General features: G+C 52.4%; 2 protein-coding genes across 2 annotated transcripts in view; one reads left to right on the top strand and one right to left on the bottom strand.

Annotated features, from left to right (window-relative positions):
• Positions 1 to 1,930, top strand: part of AFAP1L2 (actin filament associated protein 1 like 2) — a 106,554-nt gene extending 104,624 nt beyond the window's left edge. Inside the window, 1 exon segment of the mRNA XM_013983751.2 lies at positions 733 to 1,930. Within this exon segment, the coding sequence (XP_013839205.2) occupies positions 733 to 759 (27 nt within the window). The 3' untranslated portion in view covers positions 760 to 1,930.
• VWA2 (von Willebrand factor A domain containing 2) overlaps positions 967 to 21,821 on the bottom strand; it is a 54,341-nt gene continuing 33,486 nt past the window's right edge. The window contains exons 9-17 of the mRNA XM_021073714.1: positions 20,964 to 21,158; positions 16,604 to 16,737; positions 15,867 to 15,999; positions 12,784 to 12,839; positions 11,198 to 11,305; positions 9,424 to 9,996; positions 6,956 to 7,507; positions 6,234 to 6,359; positions 967 to 5,452 (exon numbers count right to left, since the gene is read on the bottom strand). Of these exons, the coding sequence (XP_020929373.1) occupies positions 5,367 to 5,452; positions 6,234 to 6,359; positions 6,956 to 7,507; positions 9,424 to 9,996; positions 11,198 to 11,305; positions 12,784 to 12,839; positions 15,867 to 15,999; positions 16,604 to 16,737; positions 20,964 to 21,158 (1,963 nt within the window). The 3' untranslated portion in view covers positions 967 to 5,366. The remainder of the gene's footprint in view (positions 5,453 to 6,233; positions 6,360 to 6,955; positions 7,508 to 9,423; positions 9,997 to 11,197; positions 11,306 to 12,783; positions 12,840 to 15,866; positions 16,000 to 16,603; positions 16,738 to 20,963; positions 21,159 to 21,821) is intronic.

The following is a 21,821-nucleotide window of genomic DNA, read 5'->3' as shown; positions in this document are numbered from 1 at the left end:
CTCTCAGTGGGATGAGGCAGGAGGAGGCCGGGTCTGGGGCTTGCCTGGGCCCTGGGCACCGACCCACCAGAAGGGTGCTTGCGCTCGGCTCCGACCTTACGAGTCAGCCCGAGGGCACAGAAAGCCCCGTACAGCCCACCACGTGCTGATCAGGAGATCGAGAGACAGGCCGGGGCCGCATGGTCCTCCCATTAAAAACACCCCAGTGACTCTGCAGGACTTCCGCCCTGAAAACTAAAGAGTGACTCAGTTCAGACAGGTGACTGATTTGCCTAAAGCTGCCCAGCCAGCTGGTGGCAAAGGCTCAAGAAGGGTAAACACGGAGCCGATGCCACTGCGGGGTTTTCCCGAGGGCCACAGAGACTGTGTGACAAACCCTGTGCTCATCTGTACGATGAAGCGCATGCCCGAGCTGCCTGGGTTTGGGGTGGACTCTAGTTCCACCCCACTTACCTGCTTGAGATACTCTGAGGCACCAGTGACTAACTATCAAGTCCCTGAAGACCTCGAGCCACTGCTGCCTCCGTGCTGTGACAAACATCCCTCACCCCCCGCTCTCCGCCACACGAGGGACAGGTGCTCTGTGAAACAGTGGGACACACGCATGGAGGCAGAACCCTAATTGCTGCCCCTCTTCCCAGAGTCTTGTGTGTATACATAGGCTGCTACAGAAGATAACTAACTTGTCTCTTTGGGGCGGGGGGTGCTGCTGGGGTTTGCCTGGTACCCTAGGAATGGGAGAAGAAAGGAGCGAGTTAGGAAGCGAGCTTCATCGCCTGTCAACATGGACCTTGGGGACAATCCTGCTTCCTGACAGTCTTCGTTAGAGCAGCAGCTCTGTGGAAGGGTGAGTCTGGTTACAAGAAGAAGGAAGGACTGGGTTCTGTGAATGGAGCGCCTCAGCGGAGAGGAGGCTCTCCCCCCTGCAGAGCCAAAGGAAGTAACACAACAATGAAAAGGCTTCTCTTTTTTTTTTTTTTTTTTTTTGAGACCTAAGTCTGGTGGTTGTAAAGAAGACATTGCTGTATTTAGGGGTATCCTGTGTTTTCTTCCTTGACTGTTTCGTCAATTGCTTTATCAAGCTTTTTAAGTGAAAAGCTTCTGATGTTGAGACTTTGGTGGACGAGAAACCGAGGTAGCAGGGCCCTGCTGCGCTGATCACATGGCTCTGGTGATCGGAAGAGGGAAACTCCTGGCTGTCATCGCCTATCCGGTCTTTGCAGTGCCGGGGGTTAAACCATCCTTGTCTTCAACTGTGTAAAACCATCCGTGGTTTTTTGAGAAATTGCACGGGGAAAGATATTTGGGACACTGTTCCCAATAAATCAAGGACTTTTTCCCCATCCTAAAGCAAGCCTGAATCAATTGTTTTTTTTTAAAAAAAATTGTTTTGCTGTATTATATAGGAAAAAAAATGTTTAAAATCCTGTAATTTAGAACAGTGAAAAGTGTCTTTGGAGAGTTAACTGACTTTTTACATTATCATAGAAACAAGATTACCCTGTGTTTACAGATTGAGTCCTGTGGTGAGGCCATTTTTACAGAAGAGTTAGTTATTTAATATAATGCTCTCTTAGTCTCTGTTTTTTAAGTTGTCCTTAATGTCCAGGCCCTTTCCAAGAAAAAAAAAAAGGGGGGTGAATTTTGTTTCGGGTGGTCTCTTTTCTTTAATGGGCAGTGCTGTTCTTTGTGCTGCCTGTCCTTCTCTTCCGATGGCGTTGTTAACACAGGTTGAAATGTGTCATCTGTCATCTCTGCCTCATTTCTGGGGGTTCTGAATCAGAGTTCTCTATAACACTGGTTCCTGAGAACTAAAGGTCTTTTGATTCTTATTGTCTAATCCCAGGGCATTTATTTCCTTTGTCATAAACACTTGGTGTCCCAAGTGGTGAGTTAGAGTTGATTTTTTTTTTTAATAAAATGTTCGTTGTATTTTGGGTTTTCTCGTATTTCATGGGACGACTTGGACCAAGTCTGGGAGACTTCTCCTTCAAGGGGGAAACCTCATGGTTATTTACGCAGCGAACTACAAACTATGTGCAGTAAAAACTGGTGGAGCTATAAGGGGGGATCTTAGAAGGAAACTTTAAGCCTCCTTCAATCAAGCTGCGTAAGAAGATTTTAATACTGTAATTAATTAACACATGGGAAACATCTTCAGAAGCTGTCACCCACATAAATGACAAAATCAATACTCCTAGAAGTTAAACACACTCCTAAATAATTCTTGGGGGGGGGAGCATATCAATACTTGAAAAGTTGCCTCAGTGGTAATAATTAAGAAAGTTCATAGTGTAAATATGCTCATTTTCCAAATGATAAAATCAAATTTCTAGCTCCTTGAAAAGAGGACAAATCCAATAAAAAATGTAGCTTAAGGCAATATTAAATGGTAGAACTAAAAAGGAGGCCTTAAGTACAGATACAAGACTTTTTAAATTACAAGAAAATACTATGAATATAGCAGATTGAAAGGTTGAGGACTATATGTGTTCCATTTTAGAAAGTTAGCATAGCTCTGATACCAAAATTCTAACACTTTGCAGAAGAAAAACTTAATCTTATTTTCAGACATAGATGAAAAAAAATCTTTATAATATTGGCAAATGAAATTCGGCAGCATTTAAAGAATCGGATATCGCAACCAAATAACATTCATCCAGGAAAATCAGAGGTGGTTCAACAACTGAAAATACGCTCATGGGTAATTTATCCTATTAACAGATTCACTGTGAAATAAACATCTTCTCAAAGGAAACAGAAACACAAGTCTCAACCCTCCTAATACACTCTTTGTAATCTAGGAATTAGATTACTTAGGGTTCCTTATCAAGTAACCCACAAAAAAATAACATGTCATGATGAAAAAGACCCTTCAAATCAAGAACCAGATACACACTCTTACCATTACTTTTTTAAAAAAACATCACTCTGGAGATCCTACACGATACAAAAATGACAAGAAATAGTCTGGAACTTCAAGAGGAAGAGACAAAACGGTGAGTATGTGTAAATACTATCTTTCTAGAAAAGCAAGAGACTCAAATAACCATCAGGACCAGAGCATTTAGCAAGCTCGTTGAAATCATGATCATTCAGTGCAAAGAAAGATTTATGATCTACCTGCAATGTTTACGTTTTTCCAAGAAGAACATACGTCTATATTACATACATAATGAAGAGCCAGTTTCTTTGAAAAGAAAGAGAAAGGTTGGCTGGGAAAAGCTCACCAAGGCCGTGTGGTTAGGAAGGCCCTCTGCCACTACTGGGACCCTGAAAGCACCGATCCCTCAACTGGCACCTTCACTAGAAACGGTAAAAAAAAAGTTTCAAGGACTGAGACCTAAAAATAAAAAACAGTAAAGCCTTGAGTTTCTGTTGTGGCGCAGCCGAAACAAATCCAACTAGGAACCATGAGGTTGCGGGTTTGATCCCTGGCCTTGCTCAGTGGGTTAAGGATCTGACATTGCTGAGAGCTGTGGTGTAGGCCAGCAGCTACAGCTCCAATTCGACCCCTAGCCTGGGAACCTCCATATGCCGCTGGTGCAGCCTTTAAAAAGAAAAAAAAAAAAAAAAAAAAAAAAAAAAAAGGCCTTTGGTATGTAAGCCCAGGCCCCACAGTTTTGTGGGGTTTTTTAAAAATTTTTTTATAAAGTCCAATGAAAATGGGACATCACATATCAGCCCTGAACCAGACAAAGCGCTTCCGCTATTAAATGATTAAACTGCTATGAATGCAAAGACAATGGAGTCATGTAAATTCTCTGCCATCACCTATCAGCATCTGCCAGGTGGACATGTGGCCCTTGCTCTGATGTCGCCTCTGCGAAGGTAAGAGTAGTAATAGGAATGAATATATCCCTTGAACACAAATGACTGACATGCACAGGGCTGGGCAGACCGGACTTTTTAACATCCAACAAAAACCATGATGAATTTTCACATGTTTTTCTTGCACCAGAAATCCTCAAGTTCTTAAAGCTAAACAGTGTTTAAATCAAGGTAGCACTGCATGCCTATAAAACATCACATTAAGTGTTTACATTAAAAATAAAAACAATGATAACAGGCTCTGGATTTAAGTCAGAACTCTGCAAAGGCTCCACTGAAAACCCAACTCCAAACACTACCACCCAGGGGGAGAACTGATTGTGAAATACCTTGTTCGCCAGAAAATATTCTGACTGTGCCTCTTGGCCATTTAGGTACAAATATTCCCATTAAATAACCAACTTTTTTTTCTTTTTAGGGCCGCACCTGTGGCATATGGAAGTTCCCAGTCTAGGGGTCGAATCAGAGCTGCAGCTGCCAGCCTACACCATAGCAACTCAGGATCCGAGCTGCATCTCTGACCTACACCATGACTCACAGTAACGCCGGATCCTTAACACACTGTGTGAGGCCAAGGATCCAACCTGCTTCCTCATGGGTGCTAGCTGGGTTCTTAACGAGCCAAGCCACAACATGAACCCCCTAACAAACATTTCTTAAAATATGTCTTTAAAAACCAGGCACAAGAAGCAAAACTAAAACCTAGACAGCATACAATCTATGCCTAAAAAAGCAAAATCTCCCTAAATTTTCTTGTTCTGTATTAACTGAGTTTAAGAATTCTACTGATTTTTGCCCCACACAAGGGGAGTAAGACAAGCACCCAAGAAACCCCTCACAATGAGCTCTCCTAAGGAAACTCTCCAAAGCCCCTGGAAGGGAATGCTGCCAAGGCCAAGCCCAGCTCGCGGGGCCCCTGGAGACCAGGGGTGTTTGTACACTCAGCCCCTCCCCCACAGGCAAATAGCTGGTTAATCAGTCACCTTCCAGTCTGGGGCCTTTCTGTCTCTCCCACATGGAACCTGTCACCAGAACAAGTCAGATGTGCCACTCAAGCCCCTTTTCAAGCAAATGACTGCATCAAGGACATCTTTGGGCAAAGATGTGTTGAAAGGTCCATGCTTGATCCATCTTGAAACGCCATCCCGTCCCTTCCCGTCAGTGGTCTGAGGGACCCTCTCGTCACTGCCTTCTCTTGGGGCGTGACTGTCCCAGTGATGTTCTAGTTAGCATTTGCTGTGGGCAAAGGGAGCTTCAAACAGGCCATCAGAAGTCCCCGGGTTCCTCTGTTCCTCCTTGGGAGAGGCGGCAGGTCGCCCGCTCAGCAGGGCACAACCAGCTCAGCAGAGCATTTACTTACACGTGAAAAGCTGTCAAGGTCATCGTTAGGGGGTGAGGGCGGCTGCCACCGGCTTCCTGGGCAGCACTGTCTGCAGCTGGGCCCTCCCTTCCTCCTGGGTTGGGAAAGTGGGCAGCAGGGTTCTGGGCAGAGCTGGAGGCAGACGCTTAGAGGTCCCCGAGACAGGACACTCCTTTCAGTGCCCAGGGGGCCCGGGCTGCTGCCCTCCTTCAGGCTCTCCGCTGGAGCCCCGTGCCTTCGGGGCATCTCCTCTCAAGGCCCCTGGGAAAGACGTGAACTTTGAGGACACCAGGAGTGTCTGAGTCCTCGTCTCAACCCACGAGCAGCCTGATGGGCCCCATCCTGCCTCGCTCTCACTCCATTAGGCCAGCAGAACTGCCCCGTGTCACTCCCAGCCTTAGGAAGCCCGCCTCAGCCTGTGCCAGGAAACCTAGGGGTCCAAGGGGGCATCGTCCTCTAGCTGCTGTTCTAACTAAATTAGTGAATGCTGGCCCCCGGTGGGCCCAGATTGCTGCCCAACATAGAAGGCTGCTGTGTCCTCTCTCAAGTCCGCTTCTCTCCTCAAACCTCCACACCCCCCTCGTACTCACTCTCAAGAGTTCCTCCCAGTTCACTGAGCAAATAGAAACAAAGAACTCCCACCACCACATCTACCCACCCGCCTGCACCCGTGCCCGCATCCTCCGTCGTGGGGTGTGCCGGTGACCCTGGGTCCCCTGTGCTCCCACCCGACGCCTCCCTCCCTCACTGTGCATTCTCATTCATTAGAGTGTGCTCAGCAGCATCTCATATACTATAGGTCGTGCTTATCTGCTGTGTGTCTCCCTCACTAGCTCCACGATGGCAGAGATTCTCACTGTCCCGTTTCCTGCTCTGTTCCCCACATCTAGAACGGCATCTGGGATGTGGGAGGCACCCCCTTGTTTGCTGCATGAATGCACAAATGATTGAGCCTGCCCACTGAAGCCCTGGGTCCTCCCTCAGCTGCGGTCCTGGAGCTCAGGAGAACCCAGACCAGCACCCCGGCAGGAGCCCCACTCACAGCTCTCGCAGTGGGGGCCCTCCCGGCCATCCCGGCACTCGCAGCGGTAGCTCCCATTACGCAGGATACAGGTGCCCTCGTTCATGCACGGATTGGGTTTGCAGAGATTAACTGGCTGCTTGGCTTCTGCAAGGGAGGACGTGCCAGCAGGTGCAGCCTGGATCGGGCCCCAAGACCCTCCCCCCAGGAAGCCCAACACAGAGGCAAGGCCACAGGAGCGGAGTCTTATACATATTAATGTCACTGTGGGCCCCTGAGCCACAGCTGGGCACATGGTTGGGCCCCACACTGAGTGGCCAAAGACCTGACTTCCACCCAGCCTTCCTACACACATACAGACTCCTTCTCTTGGATGGGCCATGCACACAGCAGTGCTTACTATGATGAGGGCCACATACTTTTTTAAAGGTGAAAGGGGAGTTCCCTGGTGGCCAAGTGGTTAAGGAGTCAGCATTATCACTGCTGTGGCTCGGGTTCGATCCCTGGCCTGGGAACTTCTGCATTCTCAAGTTTGGGACAGGGTGCCTGTATTCAATGCTCTGCGCCTTAAACAGTGAGGTGTGCCTCCTGCAGGGTTTTGTGAGTGTGGGATGTAGCACACAACCTGGCAGGTGGAAGGCGCCTGGTAGCTGGGAGGAGCTGCCGTCCTTGTAATGAGGTAAAGGCTCGGGCTGAGGTCCCCCACCTTGGAGGGAGCCCCGAGGGTGCGGACCCCCACTCACCTCTGCATATCCACTCGATGAGCGTGTCCTGGTGATGGCTCAGGTCTTCGTAGGCCGCCACGTGGATCAGGGAGTCCCGGGGACCTGCGAGCCTCCGCAGTGCCTCCCTCAGGACAGGCCCCACGCCCACCACCAAGACAGAGACGCCGTTGTCCCTCAGCTTCTCAGCAGGGACAGCCGCGTCCTCCACCCCCTGCCCACCCGTGACCACTATCACAACCTTGGGGACACCCGGCCGGGCGCCCATCTGGACCGTCATCACCTTGTCATAGATGTGCAGCAAGGCTGTGCCTGCCGAGCCCGCCCCACCCAGGTAGGGGGCCTGGCTCAGGGCCCGCAGCACCGTGGCGCGGGTGGTGTGTGTGTCCAGCCCGAAGGCTGTCTGGACCTGGCCGCCATACACCACCAGGCCCATCTGCATCACGTCGGGGTTCACGTCGAACTGGAGGGTGCAGCTTCTCAGGAAACTCTGCATCCGGGCGAAGTTCTCGGGCCCCACCGAGGCCGAAGCATCCAACATGAAGACCAGGTCCAGCGGCCGGGCCCGGCAGCCTGCAGAACAGCAGAGTGGGCCTCAGGGGGTGGCCAAGCGGGGACTCTCTGGGGTGAGCCCATCTGCTGTCTGTCCACTGCAGGATCCACCCGCCACCCTCTGCGAGAGGTTAGCAGGATACAGGAATGCCCGGCTGGACGGCATTCCTAGCCTCCCTGGCAGCTGGGTGTGGCCACGTGACAAGTTCTATCTGATGGGATGTGACGGAAAGTAATCGTGCAATTTCCAAGTTTTGGCCTCAAAGGGAGGATGCTTGCCTTTCACTTCTCCTGCCCTCTTCCTGTGGTCTGAGAAATGGTGACCTTGGGGTTAGAGGTGGAAATACAAGACAGCGGAGCCACCCTGCTGGCCCAGGCTACTCACCTCTGTGACGTGAGAGGAATAAACACCCTACTATGTCAGCTGCCGAGCACCAGGGCTTCATCCACGCTCTGGTGGACGCACTACACCCAGGCACTAATAATACCGTGTGCACATCAAAATGCATCATACTGCCTACCCTCGATGGGCTGACAGGCATAAAACCAATGCACAGTTACAAACTGTGTGAGCAGCGGTGGAGGAAAAGAGCAAGGTGCTCTGAGAGGGACCAGCAGGGGTGGCTGGGGTTAGGGGCTGGGGGGTGCTTCCAGCTGGTGTGGCCCCCCCCTCCACCCCTCCAGGCAGGAGCCACAGAGAGGCCTGCAGGGGCTGGACCACAGCTCTCAGATGCCAGCGGAAGGAGTTCGGCTGTCATTCCAAGTGCAGAGGGGAGCCACTGGAATGGTGTCGAGTCTGGAGTAAGAGGCTCTCATTGATTCTTAAAAACCTCTCCAGCACAAGAGAAGTCTGAGAAACTGTCACAGCCAAGAAGAGTCTAAGAAAAAGGACATGAAGACTAAATATAGCGTGGTGCCAGGATGGGATCCTAGGAACAGAAAAAGGGCATTAAACAACTAAGGAAATCTGAATGAAGTGTAGACTTTAATAAATAACAGTGCATCCATTTGGTTTCATTTATTGTGACAACTGTACCTGGCTAACATCTTCTAAGAGGGACCCTGGGTGTGGAGTATCTGGGATAGACTCCTTACACAGTATACGATATACTGTTACAATTTTCCTGCAATTCTCAAATGTTTTTTAAAGAACCCCTCGGGCCGCCAAGGGGAAATGAGACCAGAGGGGCACAGTGGAGGTGGGCGGGTGGACACCTGTTCCTTGTCCCCGCCCACAGCAAAGTCTCACCTCCAGTGAGAGGGACAGCTGGGGCTGAGGAGCTGAATTCCACAGGCAACTTCCCACTTCCCACCTCTGCAGAGAAACCGGGGAGCCCTGCAGAAGAAGCGCTGCAGCTGCTACACCTCTGACCACAGGCCAGGCTCCTGCCCACGCGCATGTCCACCCCCCCAGGCAGAACTCTCCGGAAATCATGAAATCCACACGGGTGGTGCAACTGAACAGAGTAATGTCAGAACGCACCCCAGGGAGAAAGGCCAAGCATCGTCTCGTGACGGTTTTGTTCCACTCGTGTCTGCCTGTGGGCATGAGCATGTGCTGGAATGCATTTTTTTTCCTGTGGGCCACCAAAAAGAAACTGGGGCGCTGCTCTTTTAGAGCTTGCGTAGTAGATCCAGAGCTTGTTATCAACAGTGACCATAAAGGGCAATACCTACAATTCTGAGTGCTCACGCTGAGCTTACTCTGTACTAGGGAGGATGTTGCTTGTCGTACTTCATGCTCCCCAAGGCCCCTCTGGAGGTGCTACTGTTGGTAAGCTGAGAAGTTACTCCTTGCACGGGCTGGTACGTAAACAGATTGGGCTGTGGGTCCAGCCCCCAGCACTGGCCCTGGTTAAGTAGGAACCAAAAGGAGCCAGAGCCTGCCACAAACCTGCTGGCCGACAGCTGGTACCGGCATGGGTACTGGTCCTTACCTGGGTGTGGCTGGCTGCACAGGTGCCCCCGCAGCTTCGGGATTTGGTTGAACAGGTCCTGTGGGCCGGTGTAGACCATGACGCGCTCCGGGCTGCCCGTGATCTCCTCCAGCTCCGCCTGCACAGCCTCACTGCCCACACCCAGCAGGAGCAGCTCCCGGGCCCTCGCGAAAAGTGCCGGGCCGGCCACCTCGTCCTGCGAGCGCGCCTCAGTCATCAGGACCACCACCCTGCGGGGCCGGTCCTGACCCGTCCAGGCGGCGCTCCCGAAGCCGCGCTCTGCCACCTGCTGCAAGGCCCTGCCGGTCAGGGTGGGACCGCCGCCGAAGGGCACGCCGTCGAGACTCCGGACCAGGTCTGGCACGTCCAGGTACTCGCCCACGGGCACGGCCACTGCCAGCTTGGAATTGTAGTGGGCCACGCCCACGCGTGCCCGGGACGCCTCGCCCAGCACTGCCTGTGCAAACCGCTTCACAAAGGCCTTGGCCCGCTGGAAGCCCTCTGGGGTGGCGGCCGCCGAGCTGGCCAGTAGGAAGAGGATGTCCACTCTGCACTCCACGCTCAGCTTCGGGGCTGTCAGGACCGTAGCAGCTGTCAGGCTGTGGGGCCCACAGACCACTGTCCCACCCGGGTCGCCCAACCGCCACGTGGGGCCTGGGTTGCCTCCTGCCCAGGAGGGGGATGGGGCTGGACACAGTGCCCCCTGGCTGCCACCAAGCATCTCCACCTCTCACTACTTTTCCAAAAGAAAAATCTAACCTGTAAATTTTTTCCATTATGGTTAGTGCTTCCTATGTCCTCTTGGGGAAATCTTTTGTCTACCCCGAGATCACAAAGACAACACTCCTGTCTTTTCTTCCAGAAGCTTCAGAGCTTTGCCTTTTACATTGAAATCTATGATCCATCTGGAATTGCTTTCGTGTAGTTTGTGAGATAGGAGGTCAAGATATGTTTTTTTCCCATATAATCTCCTATTGACCCAGCACTACAGTTTTTAAAAAGGTATATAGAGAGTTCCCATGGTGGCTTGGGGGTTAAGAACCTGACTAGCATCCATGAGGATGTGGGTTTGATCCCTGGCCTCGTTCAGTGGGTTAGAAATCTGGTGTTGCTGTGAGCTGCAATGTAGGTTGCAGATGTGGCTTGGATCTGGCGTGGCTGTGGCTGTGGCTTAGGCTAGTGGCTACAGTCTGCTTTGACCCCTAGCCTGGGGACTTCCATATGCTGCGGTGCAGCCTTAAAAAGACCAAAAAAAAAAAAAAAAAAAAAAGTTATCATTTAACCAGGCCTGTCCTATGTGTGAAGTACTCTCTACATAAGTACTCATATACACAGTCTTATTTCAAATTCCCATAACCACAGGGGCCAAGTCAATTATAATCTTCATTTCACAGTTTTAAAACCAAAAGGAGTTGAGGTTCCTCACTCTTCTTGGAAGAGAGAAGGAGACTCTGCCACAGCCAGGACCCTGTTGGGCTGGCTCCAGCCTGCAGCTGGGCTCAATGATGCTCAAAGGTCAAGCAGCAGCCACTGTAAAGCTAAGAAGCCGGGAGTCGGGTCCCACCTAGGGCTCTACCACCTGAGACACATGTCCACAGAGCCCTCGGGGTCTCATTTGAGACATCAGATCAACGGTGAACTTAGGAAGCAGGTGGCACTAACTCTAGGTCCAGTTTCTACCTTGTAGCTGAGAGGGTGGCAGGTGAGAAGCAGGAGCATGGGCGCCACTGCTCCACAAAGGTCAGAGTCTGGGACGCCCCCCCTGCACACGTACCGCAGTCAGCCTCCCCTCTGAAGGCCGGTGGGCAGAGGCAGTGGTACCTGTCCGGTCCTTCTGGAACACACGTGCCTCCATTCTGGCATGGCTGCGAGTCACAGGGGCCTATCAGAGAGGGGCCTGTCAACAGCCTGGTGTGAAGGGATTTGGCCGCCCTGCCCACCAGGGCCCAGCCCCTTCCTCTCCCCAGATGCACTAGGAAAAGAGCCTCAACACGTGTAGCGAAGAGAAGGGAAACAAGAGAAGTGCGTAAGGGGGACAGGGCGTGGGTGGGAAGAGACGCTCAGTGGTGGGCTCAGTAGGGCCCTGTGTGAATTACCCAGGTCCAGTGGGATCTGGCTCCTGGCTTTGATACCGGGAACCTGTGTGATGGACTTAAAGTGTGTCCCTCCCCCAAATTTATGTGTAGGAGTCTGGACCCTCAATACTTTAAAAATATGATGCTATTACTTAGTCACATCACTGTAATTAAAGTGTATACTTTTGTAAAGGAGGAATTAGTGGAGTTAATTCTGGGCACTTAGGCCTGCAGTTCTGTCAGCTGGAGTTTGTGGAAACAACTGGGTGCTTGTAACACCACTAACAGTGGCCTTTCCCTGAGCAGCTACTATGGGCCCAGGTACTGTGCTAAGTCCTACGGGCATGATCTTGCTTCATGCATTCAACCAGATGAAGCAGACACTGTGAGTCCCCATGTCACAGACAGGAAGCTGAAACTCAACAAACAGTGAGTCCTGAAGGTCACAGACTCGGAAAGGGGCAGAGCTGGGACTCAAACCCAGGTCACGCAGGTTCCAAAACCCTAAGTCCTTGAGTTTTTATTTCTGAGCAGAAACAACCCCACCTTCAGTTCCTTCCATGTGTCAGAGGTCAGTAATGTTGAAACTTTAATATGAGATGCACATAAAGCCCTTCGCTGCTCTGCCTTCAGAGGGCAGGCTCCTGACCTCATCAGGCGTAGCAAATCCACACGAGGGCTGATGCCAACACACTCCAGTGCGAGTCTGTGCTCCTGGGTCCATGCGTGCACCAGACCCTGGGCGAGGAGCAGGGAGGGCCCACTGGGGAGCCCGGCTGAATGATCTTAATGGTTCTGACCGGTCCTCCTGTTTGCGTGGGACTCTGTGGCTGATGAAGCCCCCCAGGGAGCATCATCTATTGCACCGTCACCAGGATCCCAGGCAAGATACGCCCTATCATCCAGAGCAGGGAAATGGGGGTCCAGACATGGGGCAAACATTATCCCCATTTTACACAGGAGGAAAGTGAGGCTCAGGTGTCTCGCCCAGAGTCTGGAGCTGGATGTGAGGCTGTGTGCAAAGCTGGTGCTCAGGGCAAGCCCCTCTCTGCCTGTTGTCAACACAAGGCGACCTGGTTAAGGAAGTCATTCCAAAGCCTTCACCCCATCCTCGGTGAAAAAGCACCACTGAACAAGGGAGGGAGAAGTACGGTGTGAACACATCTCTCTGCCCTGGAGCTGGGCCCAACAACCCCCCTTTCTGCCCCAGGAGTCCAAATGCCCCTGGGAGCCAGCTGAGTCCCAGGGCCGGAAAGAAGAGGAGAAGCCAAGAGGCAGACTGTACCTGGGCAGGTAGTCCTGTAGCAGGTGGCAGGGTGAGATAAGAACACTCTCTTCCAGCTACAACCCAAGGAAGCAAATGGTAGAGATGAGAAGTTTAAGAGGAGAGGTGATTTAGAAACTCAGAGCTGACAGAGGATGCCGATGCAGAAGCGAGTCAAGAGACTTTTCTTTCTTGATTCTACCCCACCTTTACCTGCATGGAGAGTGGGAGGTGTTTCAAACTACTCAAAGGTAATTAAAAAAAAAAAAAGATACTGTCAGTTGGTTATCATTTCAGAAGTTAAAGCAATCCATGTCCAATACTCTGAACTAGGGGAGCAGCTTTCTCTTACAAGTTCCTTTCTGGGCCCCACACGATGCAGCAGGTGCAGGAAGTACTGAGATTAGATAATAGGCAAGTTACGCTCCTTCTCTGGTCTCCAATTCCCTCTTCTACGCAGTCACTCTGTCTGTAGGTTTCAGCTGCTTTCCCCGGAACCTCAGCGGAGAGGGAAGGAGATGGTGTGTGCAGGGCTCCCCCAGTGCCTCAGCCCCCACCTCGAATGTGCTTTTTCTGGTTTGCACAACAAGTGTCCACACGAGGCTCCGCAGCTCAGGAGGGTTTGCAAACCACTCATCTCCACCTCTGAGGTCTATTTGATCGCCACCATTCCTATGCTGGCTTCCATACTCCAGCTGTCCCTATTGTCACCTCAAGTCCACAGCTACCTGAAGAGACAGTATCTCTTCCGGATGGGGAAATGGGTTCACAGGGCTGAGTTAAGTTGCCCAAAGCCACACGGCTATCAGAACGCAGCAGAGCTGGGATCCAAGACCCACCTCCAAAGCCCAGGCACCCTGCCCCCTGGGCCTCCCTGCTCTCCTAAGTCTGTAGGGCAATGGGGCGGCTGCAGCAGGAAGGGCTCCTTGTCCCTTGGGCAGAAAGTCTGCCCTCTTGGCTGGTGGCAGCTCTAAAGATGGCGTCATCTAAGGAGACTCTCTGGTCCTTGGCCACAAAGTTCTCTAAAACTTTCTGAGAGGGTGTCTCGTAGTGAGACTCCAGCCAGGGCTGCCCACCTGAGGGCCAGGTGAGCTCAATGGGCTCACCTGAGGGCAGGGTCTTTCCTGAGGCAAAACATCCACTCGGGATAAAAGCCAAGTCTATGAAGGACTCAAGGGGTGGCTGACATCAACTTGACCGAGCCACCAGCTCATTACCGAGGACTCTTCTCCCCCTCTGCATCTACTCCCAGTGGCCTCATAAAATGACGTGTCCTAGCCCAGAAAGCTCCACAGGCCCTGCCCTCCCCACCCAAGCCTGTACAGGGAGCCAGCCTTGAGCAAACACTGTCCACAGGCCATGGCCTGTACTCAGCTAGTCCTCCACCTCCATCAGGTCTGGACTCAGATGCCACATGCTGCGCAAGGCCTTCCCTGTCACAAAACCACAACCCCAGCCTGCGTTCTTTCCCGACAGCACTTAGCACCACCTAAGAGCTCACTTAGGTATTCACTGTGTTTATGGCTGCCTCTTGCTCTCCAGGGCGGATTTGTTTGTGAGGTGCTCATGCAGAATCCCCAGGACCTGGGGAAGTTCTGTGAGCTTAGAAGAGCCTATTTCTTTTTCTTTCTTTTCTGTTTGTGCTCACCCTGAGGCATATGAAGTTCCCAGACTAGGGATCAGCTCTGAGCTGCAATGGAAACCTACGCCACAGCTGTGGCAATACCAGACCCTTATCCCACTGTGCCGGGCTGGGGGTCGAACCTGAGTCCCAGCGCTCCCAAGACACCACTGATCCCATTGTGCCACAGTGGGAATTCCCTGTATTTCTTGAATGAGGGGATTGATGAAAAGCTTACAATATGCATTATTCTAGGAGCCCGCAGTCTCAGTGCGTTCTACATATTAACTCTTGTGTGCTCCCACCAATCCTGGGGCAGGTCCTGTTATCACCCCCTTTCTAAATATAGAGATAGACAGCAGGGCCTTCCCAGCTCATTAGCAGTGGCGCCTCCAGGGTCTGAGCACAAAGCCATGACGTGTACTCGATCCCCCAGCCTCTCCCAGGGCTCCTGGCTCTGGATGCCTCTGGATGGTTCCCACATCTTTCAAGTCTGCTCAGGTAGCCCCTTTCTCCATGATGGGCAGCACCTGGAAGGCTCTCTCTGGAGTCATGAGTCACCGTGCCATCTCCTTGTTGCCTGCCCACTGTGTGGCTCAGAGTGGGCATTTACACGTGTTCACCAAGGAATGAAGAACTACCTCCTTTCACTTAAAAGCTCAGGTTCAGAGAGAGCCTCTAGCAGCCCCCAACATGGCTCGAGGCCCCACTTCCTGTGACCCAATGCAGGGCACAGCTCTTCCCTGCTGGGATGGCGTTTGGACTCTGCATCGGCCCAGCACGGCCCCCATGGCTTCTCGGCCAATCCACTTATTGCTGTGTGCGTGCTCTGATCTTACTGCTGAGGCCAGGCCCAGGGGCCAAGGTGCAGCTCGTTCAAACGTGACCTTGGCCCTCCAGAAAGGATGACAGGGCGGGGTCACCAGGCACTGACCAGGTGGCATGTTGGAGGTGGTCTGGAAAAGTGCCAGGGTTGCGGCAGCGGGCGGGGGGGAGGGGTGTCCGGATTAGCAGGGCAGTGGCTGACAGCCAGGCAGCAGGTGCCCCTTGAATGCCTGAGCTCCATCCTGAATCCAGCAGCCCCCACGGCCTCCACAACTGGAATTCATCAAGGATCTTGAGCCACTTGCCTCACTCAGCCCCTACAAATATGGAAACTGGTGCTCAGAGGAACCAAATTACCAGACCACTGTCCCAAAGCCAGACCACTTCTCTGTGGGACCAGCTTTCGGCTGACTTACCAGCCTTCCAGAATGGCCGTGACTCTGCCCCCATCACTCACCCTGGGCGCCTAGGGGGTATGTCTACAAGACTGTGACAATGAGTCACTGGGACCCTGCCTGTGTCCCAGAGCTCTGTGCCTGGCTTCCTCCCAGGTCTCCTCCGATCCTTGTCACATGCTCCATGGCTGTAGCTCACAAGGACTCAGCCATCCCTGCCCAGGCTGTGCCCTCAGGCTCTGGCCCCAGACCTTTGGACGAACCTGGAGAAGGGACAGAGTGCAGCCAGCACAGCGTCGGTCCCCCGAGATCCTCTCCAGCATGGGGCGTGGCCGGCAAGCTCCCTGACCGTCTCCAGTGTCTTGCGCTCACAGGGGTGAGGCTGGACCTTGCAGTCTGTGTCCGCCGCGCATGGACGAGATGGGAAAGACAGGGTTATGCCTTCTGTGCGACCTGTGGCTGCACCACCCTCAGCCCTGGTTCCTGCTGCGCAGAGCACTCGGGGGAGGGGCAGCCAGTCTCCGAGCATCTCCTCTGCGCAGGCCCCACCCCACCCAGCTCTTCCATCCTGTGAGCACGTGAATGTTTTATATGAAACACTTCACTCTAGCTCCTGGGGGGACCCTCACAAAGATGACTATGAGTACAGGGGTCTCGCCCCCAGATGGAGCCCTCCCTGTGCTGACCATGACAGGGGAGCTGGCTCGTCTTCCCAAGCAAGAGATACAGGCATGGGAGCCCCACCAGATCTGGGCCCTGAGACCTGAGCCTCTCTACCCTATGAGACAAGCTCAGAATTTCCAGCCAAGGACCCCATAGAGCCTGACACAGGGGGGAAGAATGGAGCAGAGGGCCCCAGGGCCAAGTTGCAGGGGCCCGTTCCTCTTGCCCTTCCTCTCTGGGGAGTCTCCTGAGTCCTGACCTCTGGCCTTGGGGACCCTTCCCCACCCCCACCCCACATCTGTGTGGGCAAGGCCACTCCTTCCAGCTTCTTACTCACCTGGAGAGGTGATGGTACAGATGGCAGAGCTGCTGAGGCTGCTGAAGAGGCCGTTGGCGGCGTCCTCCACCTGCTCGGCCATCAGCACGTGCTGCTCCGTTGGCTCACTGGCCAGAATGTGCAGCTCCTCCCACCTGTGCCCCGGCCCCAGCGGAGAAGTCACTATAGCTCACTGGCTGGCACTCCTGCCCACCCCCTCCCAGATGCTGGGCTCCTCAGAGACAGCCCCTGCCACCCACTGATGCAGGAGCCACTTTGCTGCGAGCTCAGCCCTCTAGGATGCAGGTAAGGGCTAGAAGTGGGCCAGAGAAAGACCTCAAGGACACTCAGCTACGGGTCGTGATGTGCACAAGCTATAGTGGACGGATTTCCTCGGAGGATAGCCTCGCACTTGGGCTCTTATCTAAGACACAGTCCCAACAGATCTAGCTGTCTGGTTTTGGAATCCATAGCTGGTGAGAAAAATTTAACCAGAAAGGAAATGAAGGCAAGTGGTTCTAGGTGACTGCACGGGAAGAACACACAGGAACAGCTAGTAATCCCAAGCAGTGGAAAGAGCTCAAAGGCCAGCGAGCGACGTGGGACCTCTAGAGGAGGCAGCTGGCAGACTTCGACAGCCAGAGGGCACTGCTGGCACCCAGAACAGAAACAGTGTGTGGGTTATCCTCCCCTCAGGCAGGAAGAAAGGGTTAAATGATGGTGAGAAACCTGTTCTTACGAAGACAAGACAGTCAGTAATGCATATGGCATCCTGCCCTTCAAAAATTCACCAAAACAGACCAAGGTTTGGCAATATGGCAAAACCCTCATGTATCTCCAGACTCCCTTATGTAAAACTCTCCATTCTCTGAAGCCACCTTTTGCCCAGTACCTAGGACAGCGCCTGGAACACCCAAGGGGCTTCTCAGTTCCCAGCTCACATTAGCATTGGGTGGGCAGCTCCCCGGGCCCCCAAAGAGACCTTTTTAAAAGCTCCCTGGGTAATTCAGATGCTCAGCCAGAGGTGAGACCATCAGAGAAGCGGCTCAATATACACTAAAGGAGTCTGAAGCAGCAGCAGGCTTTACTCTCAGGCAGAGCCTCATGCTGCCCGCTGCAGTGGTTCTCAGACTTGGGCGGGCATCAGAATCACCGAGGGCCAGAAGACACAGACTGAGCCTCCTTGCACTCGAGAGTTTTGGATTTGATGGACAGCGGCCCACGTGTGTGCATTTCTCACAAGCTCCCAGGTGATGCTGATACTGCTGGTCCGAGGAACACACTTGGAAAACCTCTGGTCGACAGCAGGCTGGCCTCTTGCTAACGGTGGGGGGAGGGATCAGGTGGGCCTGGGAGCCCAGCAGGCTTCCTCAGAGGCTTCCTGTGTCTGCAGCTCAGCCCTTCAGATCTGGGCGATGGCTCCTCTCTCCTGGGCAATAGCTTCTTAACTTCTCTAAGCCAGGGATGCTCAAAGGATGCCAGAGCAGTCCCCAAACTGTTTCACCCTGATTCAGAATCTGATAAGCACAGACAACAGCATTTAGAAACTAATTGTATGGCAACTTATCAGAGTCACTGCATGTCTCTTGGGTCAAATAATAAGCATCTGAGCTTCTATTTTGTCTTTTTTTTTTTTTTTTTTTTTTGTCGTCACATCTATGGCATGTGGAAGTTCCTGGGCCAGGGACTGAATCCGAGGTGCAACTGTGACCTATGATCCTTAACCCACTGTGCTGGGCTGGGGAATTGATCCTGAGCCTCAGCAGCAACCCAAGCCACCACAGAGACAACGCTGGATCCTTAGCCCACTGTGCCACAGTGGGAACTCCAATTTTGTCTGTTTTTTGTAGTTCGAGAAGCACTAGTCCAGCTAGTAGTTGAAGAAAAAGCCCAGGCACAGGCCAGTATTTCCACCCTGTAGTAGATTCCATCCTCCGTGACAAACCTTTGGGCAACCACTATATGCAAGGCCCTCTTTTCAGCACTGCGTGGGGACGAGGGGGGGCAGGGAGCCGTGAAGCAATGTCCCCTCTCCTCTCTCAAAGGGCTTAGATTCCTTATATCTGAGGACACAGAAAGAGCCAACGATAACGCAGCGTGTGTTTAATACCAACCTACTGGCAGTGCCAACAATGACAGCAGTGGTCACCACTGCCACCAGGACACAGCACAGTGCAGGACAGCCCTGCAGTACCTGCAATCTCAGATGCCTCCTCTCATCTTCCTCTTTCTGACCTGGACATGCTGGTCCCTGGTCGTCCTCTCATGCTGCTCTCTCCCTCCAGGCGATCTTATTCAGGCTTTAAATACCATCCTCAATTTCAGTCTCAAGGCCTGTCCTTTCTCCTGGGTTCTCTTATATCCACCTCCCTGCTCAGCTTTTCTACTCAGAAGGGGCTGACACAGAACTCCGTTTGCCTTCTTCCTCTCCTGGTCTTTCCCATTTCAATAAAGAGCACCAGCGTTCATGCTGGGGCTCAGGCCAAAAGCTTCGATTCTCCTCTCAATACACCCACATCCAGGAAGCTGGTCATGCCACTGGTCTGCCTTGTCCAATAGCCAACCACGCCTCAGCAGGGTCACAGCTGCTTCCCTACTACAAGCCACCATCACCTTGCATGTGAGCTGCTCCCAAGCCTCCTAACGAGAGTCTCCACTTCCCCTCTTACTGTTTCTCCCTCTGCCCCATCCACCAGCCTATTCTCTACCTGGCAGCCAGCGTGATCTTCTAAAAATGTAAGCTAATTCATGGAATCTCCCTGCTCCAAAGCCCCTAAAGATTTCCCAGACGACTCACAACAAACTTCCAAGTCTCTACAGGAACTCACATGTCTCTAGACCTGGCTCCTCTTCTACCTTATTTCTTGCCATTCACCTCTTGCTTGCTGGGCTCCAGCCACTCCCTGGCTGTCTTACTGTTTCTCTAATACACGAAGCTAGCTGCTCCTGCCTCAGGGCCTTTGCACGTGCCATTTGCCTATCTTGCCTCCTCTTTTCCCTGTTTTCTGGAAGGCTTGTTCCTCACTTCACTTGAGTTTCTGCTCAAAAAACCAACTCCTCAAAAGAGCCTTGCCAGAACCCCCTGTCTGAAATAGCTGTCCTAGAGTTCCCGTTGTGGCTCAGCAGGTTATGGACCCGACATGGTCTCTGAAGATTCGGGTTCAATCCCAGCCCTTCCTTGGTAGGTTAAGGATCCAGTGTTGCTGCAAGCTGCAGCATAGGGCACAGCTGCAGCTCTGATTTGACCCCTGGCCCAGGAATGTCCATATGCTGCAGGTGTGGCTGTAAAAAGACAAAAAACAAAATAGCTGTCCTCCCATGCCCACCACTCTGTAACCTCTTACCAATTTTATTTTTGTCCTTTGTATTTTATTTCCACCTGAAATTGTATTACTTATTTATTCCTTCACTTTCTTGTTATCTAGTTCCTTTCTTAGAACAGAAGCTCCAGGAGGGCAGAGTTCTGTATTGTCTCTGCACCCTGAGAACTAGAATAGTGTTTGGTGCAAGGAAGACAACTGATGTTTACTGATTGAGAGAATAAAAAACGCAGTTGGTCCTCCCTATCTGGGTTCCACATCCACCGATATGGGGGGCAACTAAGGGACATAAGCATCCGAGGGTTTTGGTGTCTATGGCAGCCCTCTTTGAATACCAAGGAACAACCACACTAAAAGTCACAGAGATTTCTACGTAAAGGCGAGGTGCCCAGACAGGAGTCACTTCACTTGATCCCCACAATGACAGCCCCAAAGGTCACCTCCATTTTTAGGGCTGAGAGCATTGAGGACCTGTGCCCCCTCTCTTCTAGGAAGGCCTATTTCAGCATCTGGAGAAATGGAATTAGAGAAGGGGGCAGCCAGGCATGGACCCCGACTCTCCTGGTCTCAGGAGTGGGTCTGGGACGCAGACTAAGCAGAGCACATTCTTGGATTATTCAACCTGAAACTGGGGAAATGAGTCTTTGTTTCTCATGGCAAGATGTGAGCTGGGGTGCTGTCCACACCCACAGTCCCAGCTTCCTGAGAGAACCAGGCTGAGCAAACGGCACAGACAATGCAACTGGGGGTAGAAAGAATATTAATGGCACTGAAGTCCCTGACCCACTCAGTGCAGTGAGGTGTGTCCATGAATTTCAACCTCTGTCTAAATAAAGTTTCTGGCATGTGAAATCAACCATCTGGACTAAATTAAAGATGATGCAAACTCAGACTCACAAAGACTTGGAGCTCCCCGTGCGCAGGCGACAGACGATATGGCAAAGCAAGGGAAACACAGATCCTGGAAGGACCAGGATGGCTTTCCAGCTCCCCTCTTTTCTGTGGCTATGAAGTCCCCAGGCTGACCCAGAGGGCTGACCCAGGGTGACCAAGTCTCTTACCTGGGGAAGCGGACCCCCACGGCAAACACAGTGACATCCCTTTGCTTCAGCTGCTCGGCAGGCTCGGCCACGTGCCCTTGGGACCTCCCGTCGGTGACGATGAGGAGGACCTGGGGCACAGAGGCATTTCTGCCCCCAGGGAACCCTTTGCGGAGAAGGTACTTCAGAGCAAGGCCTGTCTCTGTGCGCCCTCCTCTGAGCTCACCGAGAAGGAAAAAGCAAAGAATGAGTCAGTCCTCCAGCGGTGAAGGTGGAATGAGAGCCTGAAATGACACTTCTCCCAGGAGAGGCTCAAAGGGACAATTCCAGCAATGAGATGTCACCCCCTCCCCATCTAAACCATAGCAAGGCAAAGAGAAATGGAGTTTTCCCCTGGACACTCACTGCCCAGCTGTTGTATTATGCAATAATGCCATTCTTGCTGTGTGTATTTGCTTTCTCTCCCCACGGATGTCTGGAGGACAATTCCCACCCCATCTAACACCCAGCCCCTAGCCCCCAGCCCTGTGCCACGCCCTTCTTGTTATAGGTCAACATGTCCCGAGGTGGGAAAGCAGGTAACTGAGCTGCCTAAGAATCCATGAACGTGAAGGACAGAGCTTTCATATAAGGTCTGATGAGGGTCCTTTCCATGATCAGGCCTTTCCGGCCCACTTCCAAGTTCAGGGTTGGGTGCTGAAAGGCTGAATCATTTGACTACTTTCACATCAGGGCAGGTGAAGACGGTCCCGTCTCATCAGGATGCCAAGATGCTCTAATGCTCACAGCCCAGTCACAAAGACTGTTGCCTGAGCCTGGGATCCTAGTGCAGAATCCCTACTAAATCCTGCCACAGAATGCTGGTGGACAAGTCCTCAA

Source organism: Sus scrofa, chromosome 14 (genome assembly GCF_000003025.6).
Source record: "Sus scrofa isolate TJ Tabasco breed Duroc chromosome 14, Sscrofa11.1, whole genome shotgun sequence".
In the NCBI taxonomy this organism is placed as follows: domain Eukaryota; kingdom Metazoa; phylum Chordata; class Mammalia; order Artiodactyla; family Suidae; genus Sus; species Sus scrofa.
This window is presented reverse-complemented; position numbering and strand designations above follow the sequence as displayed.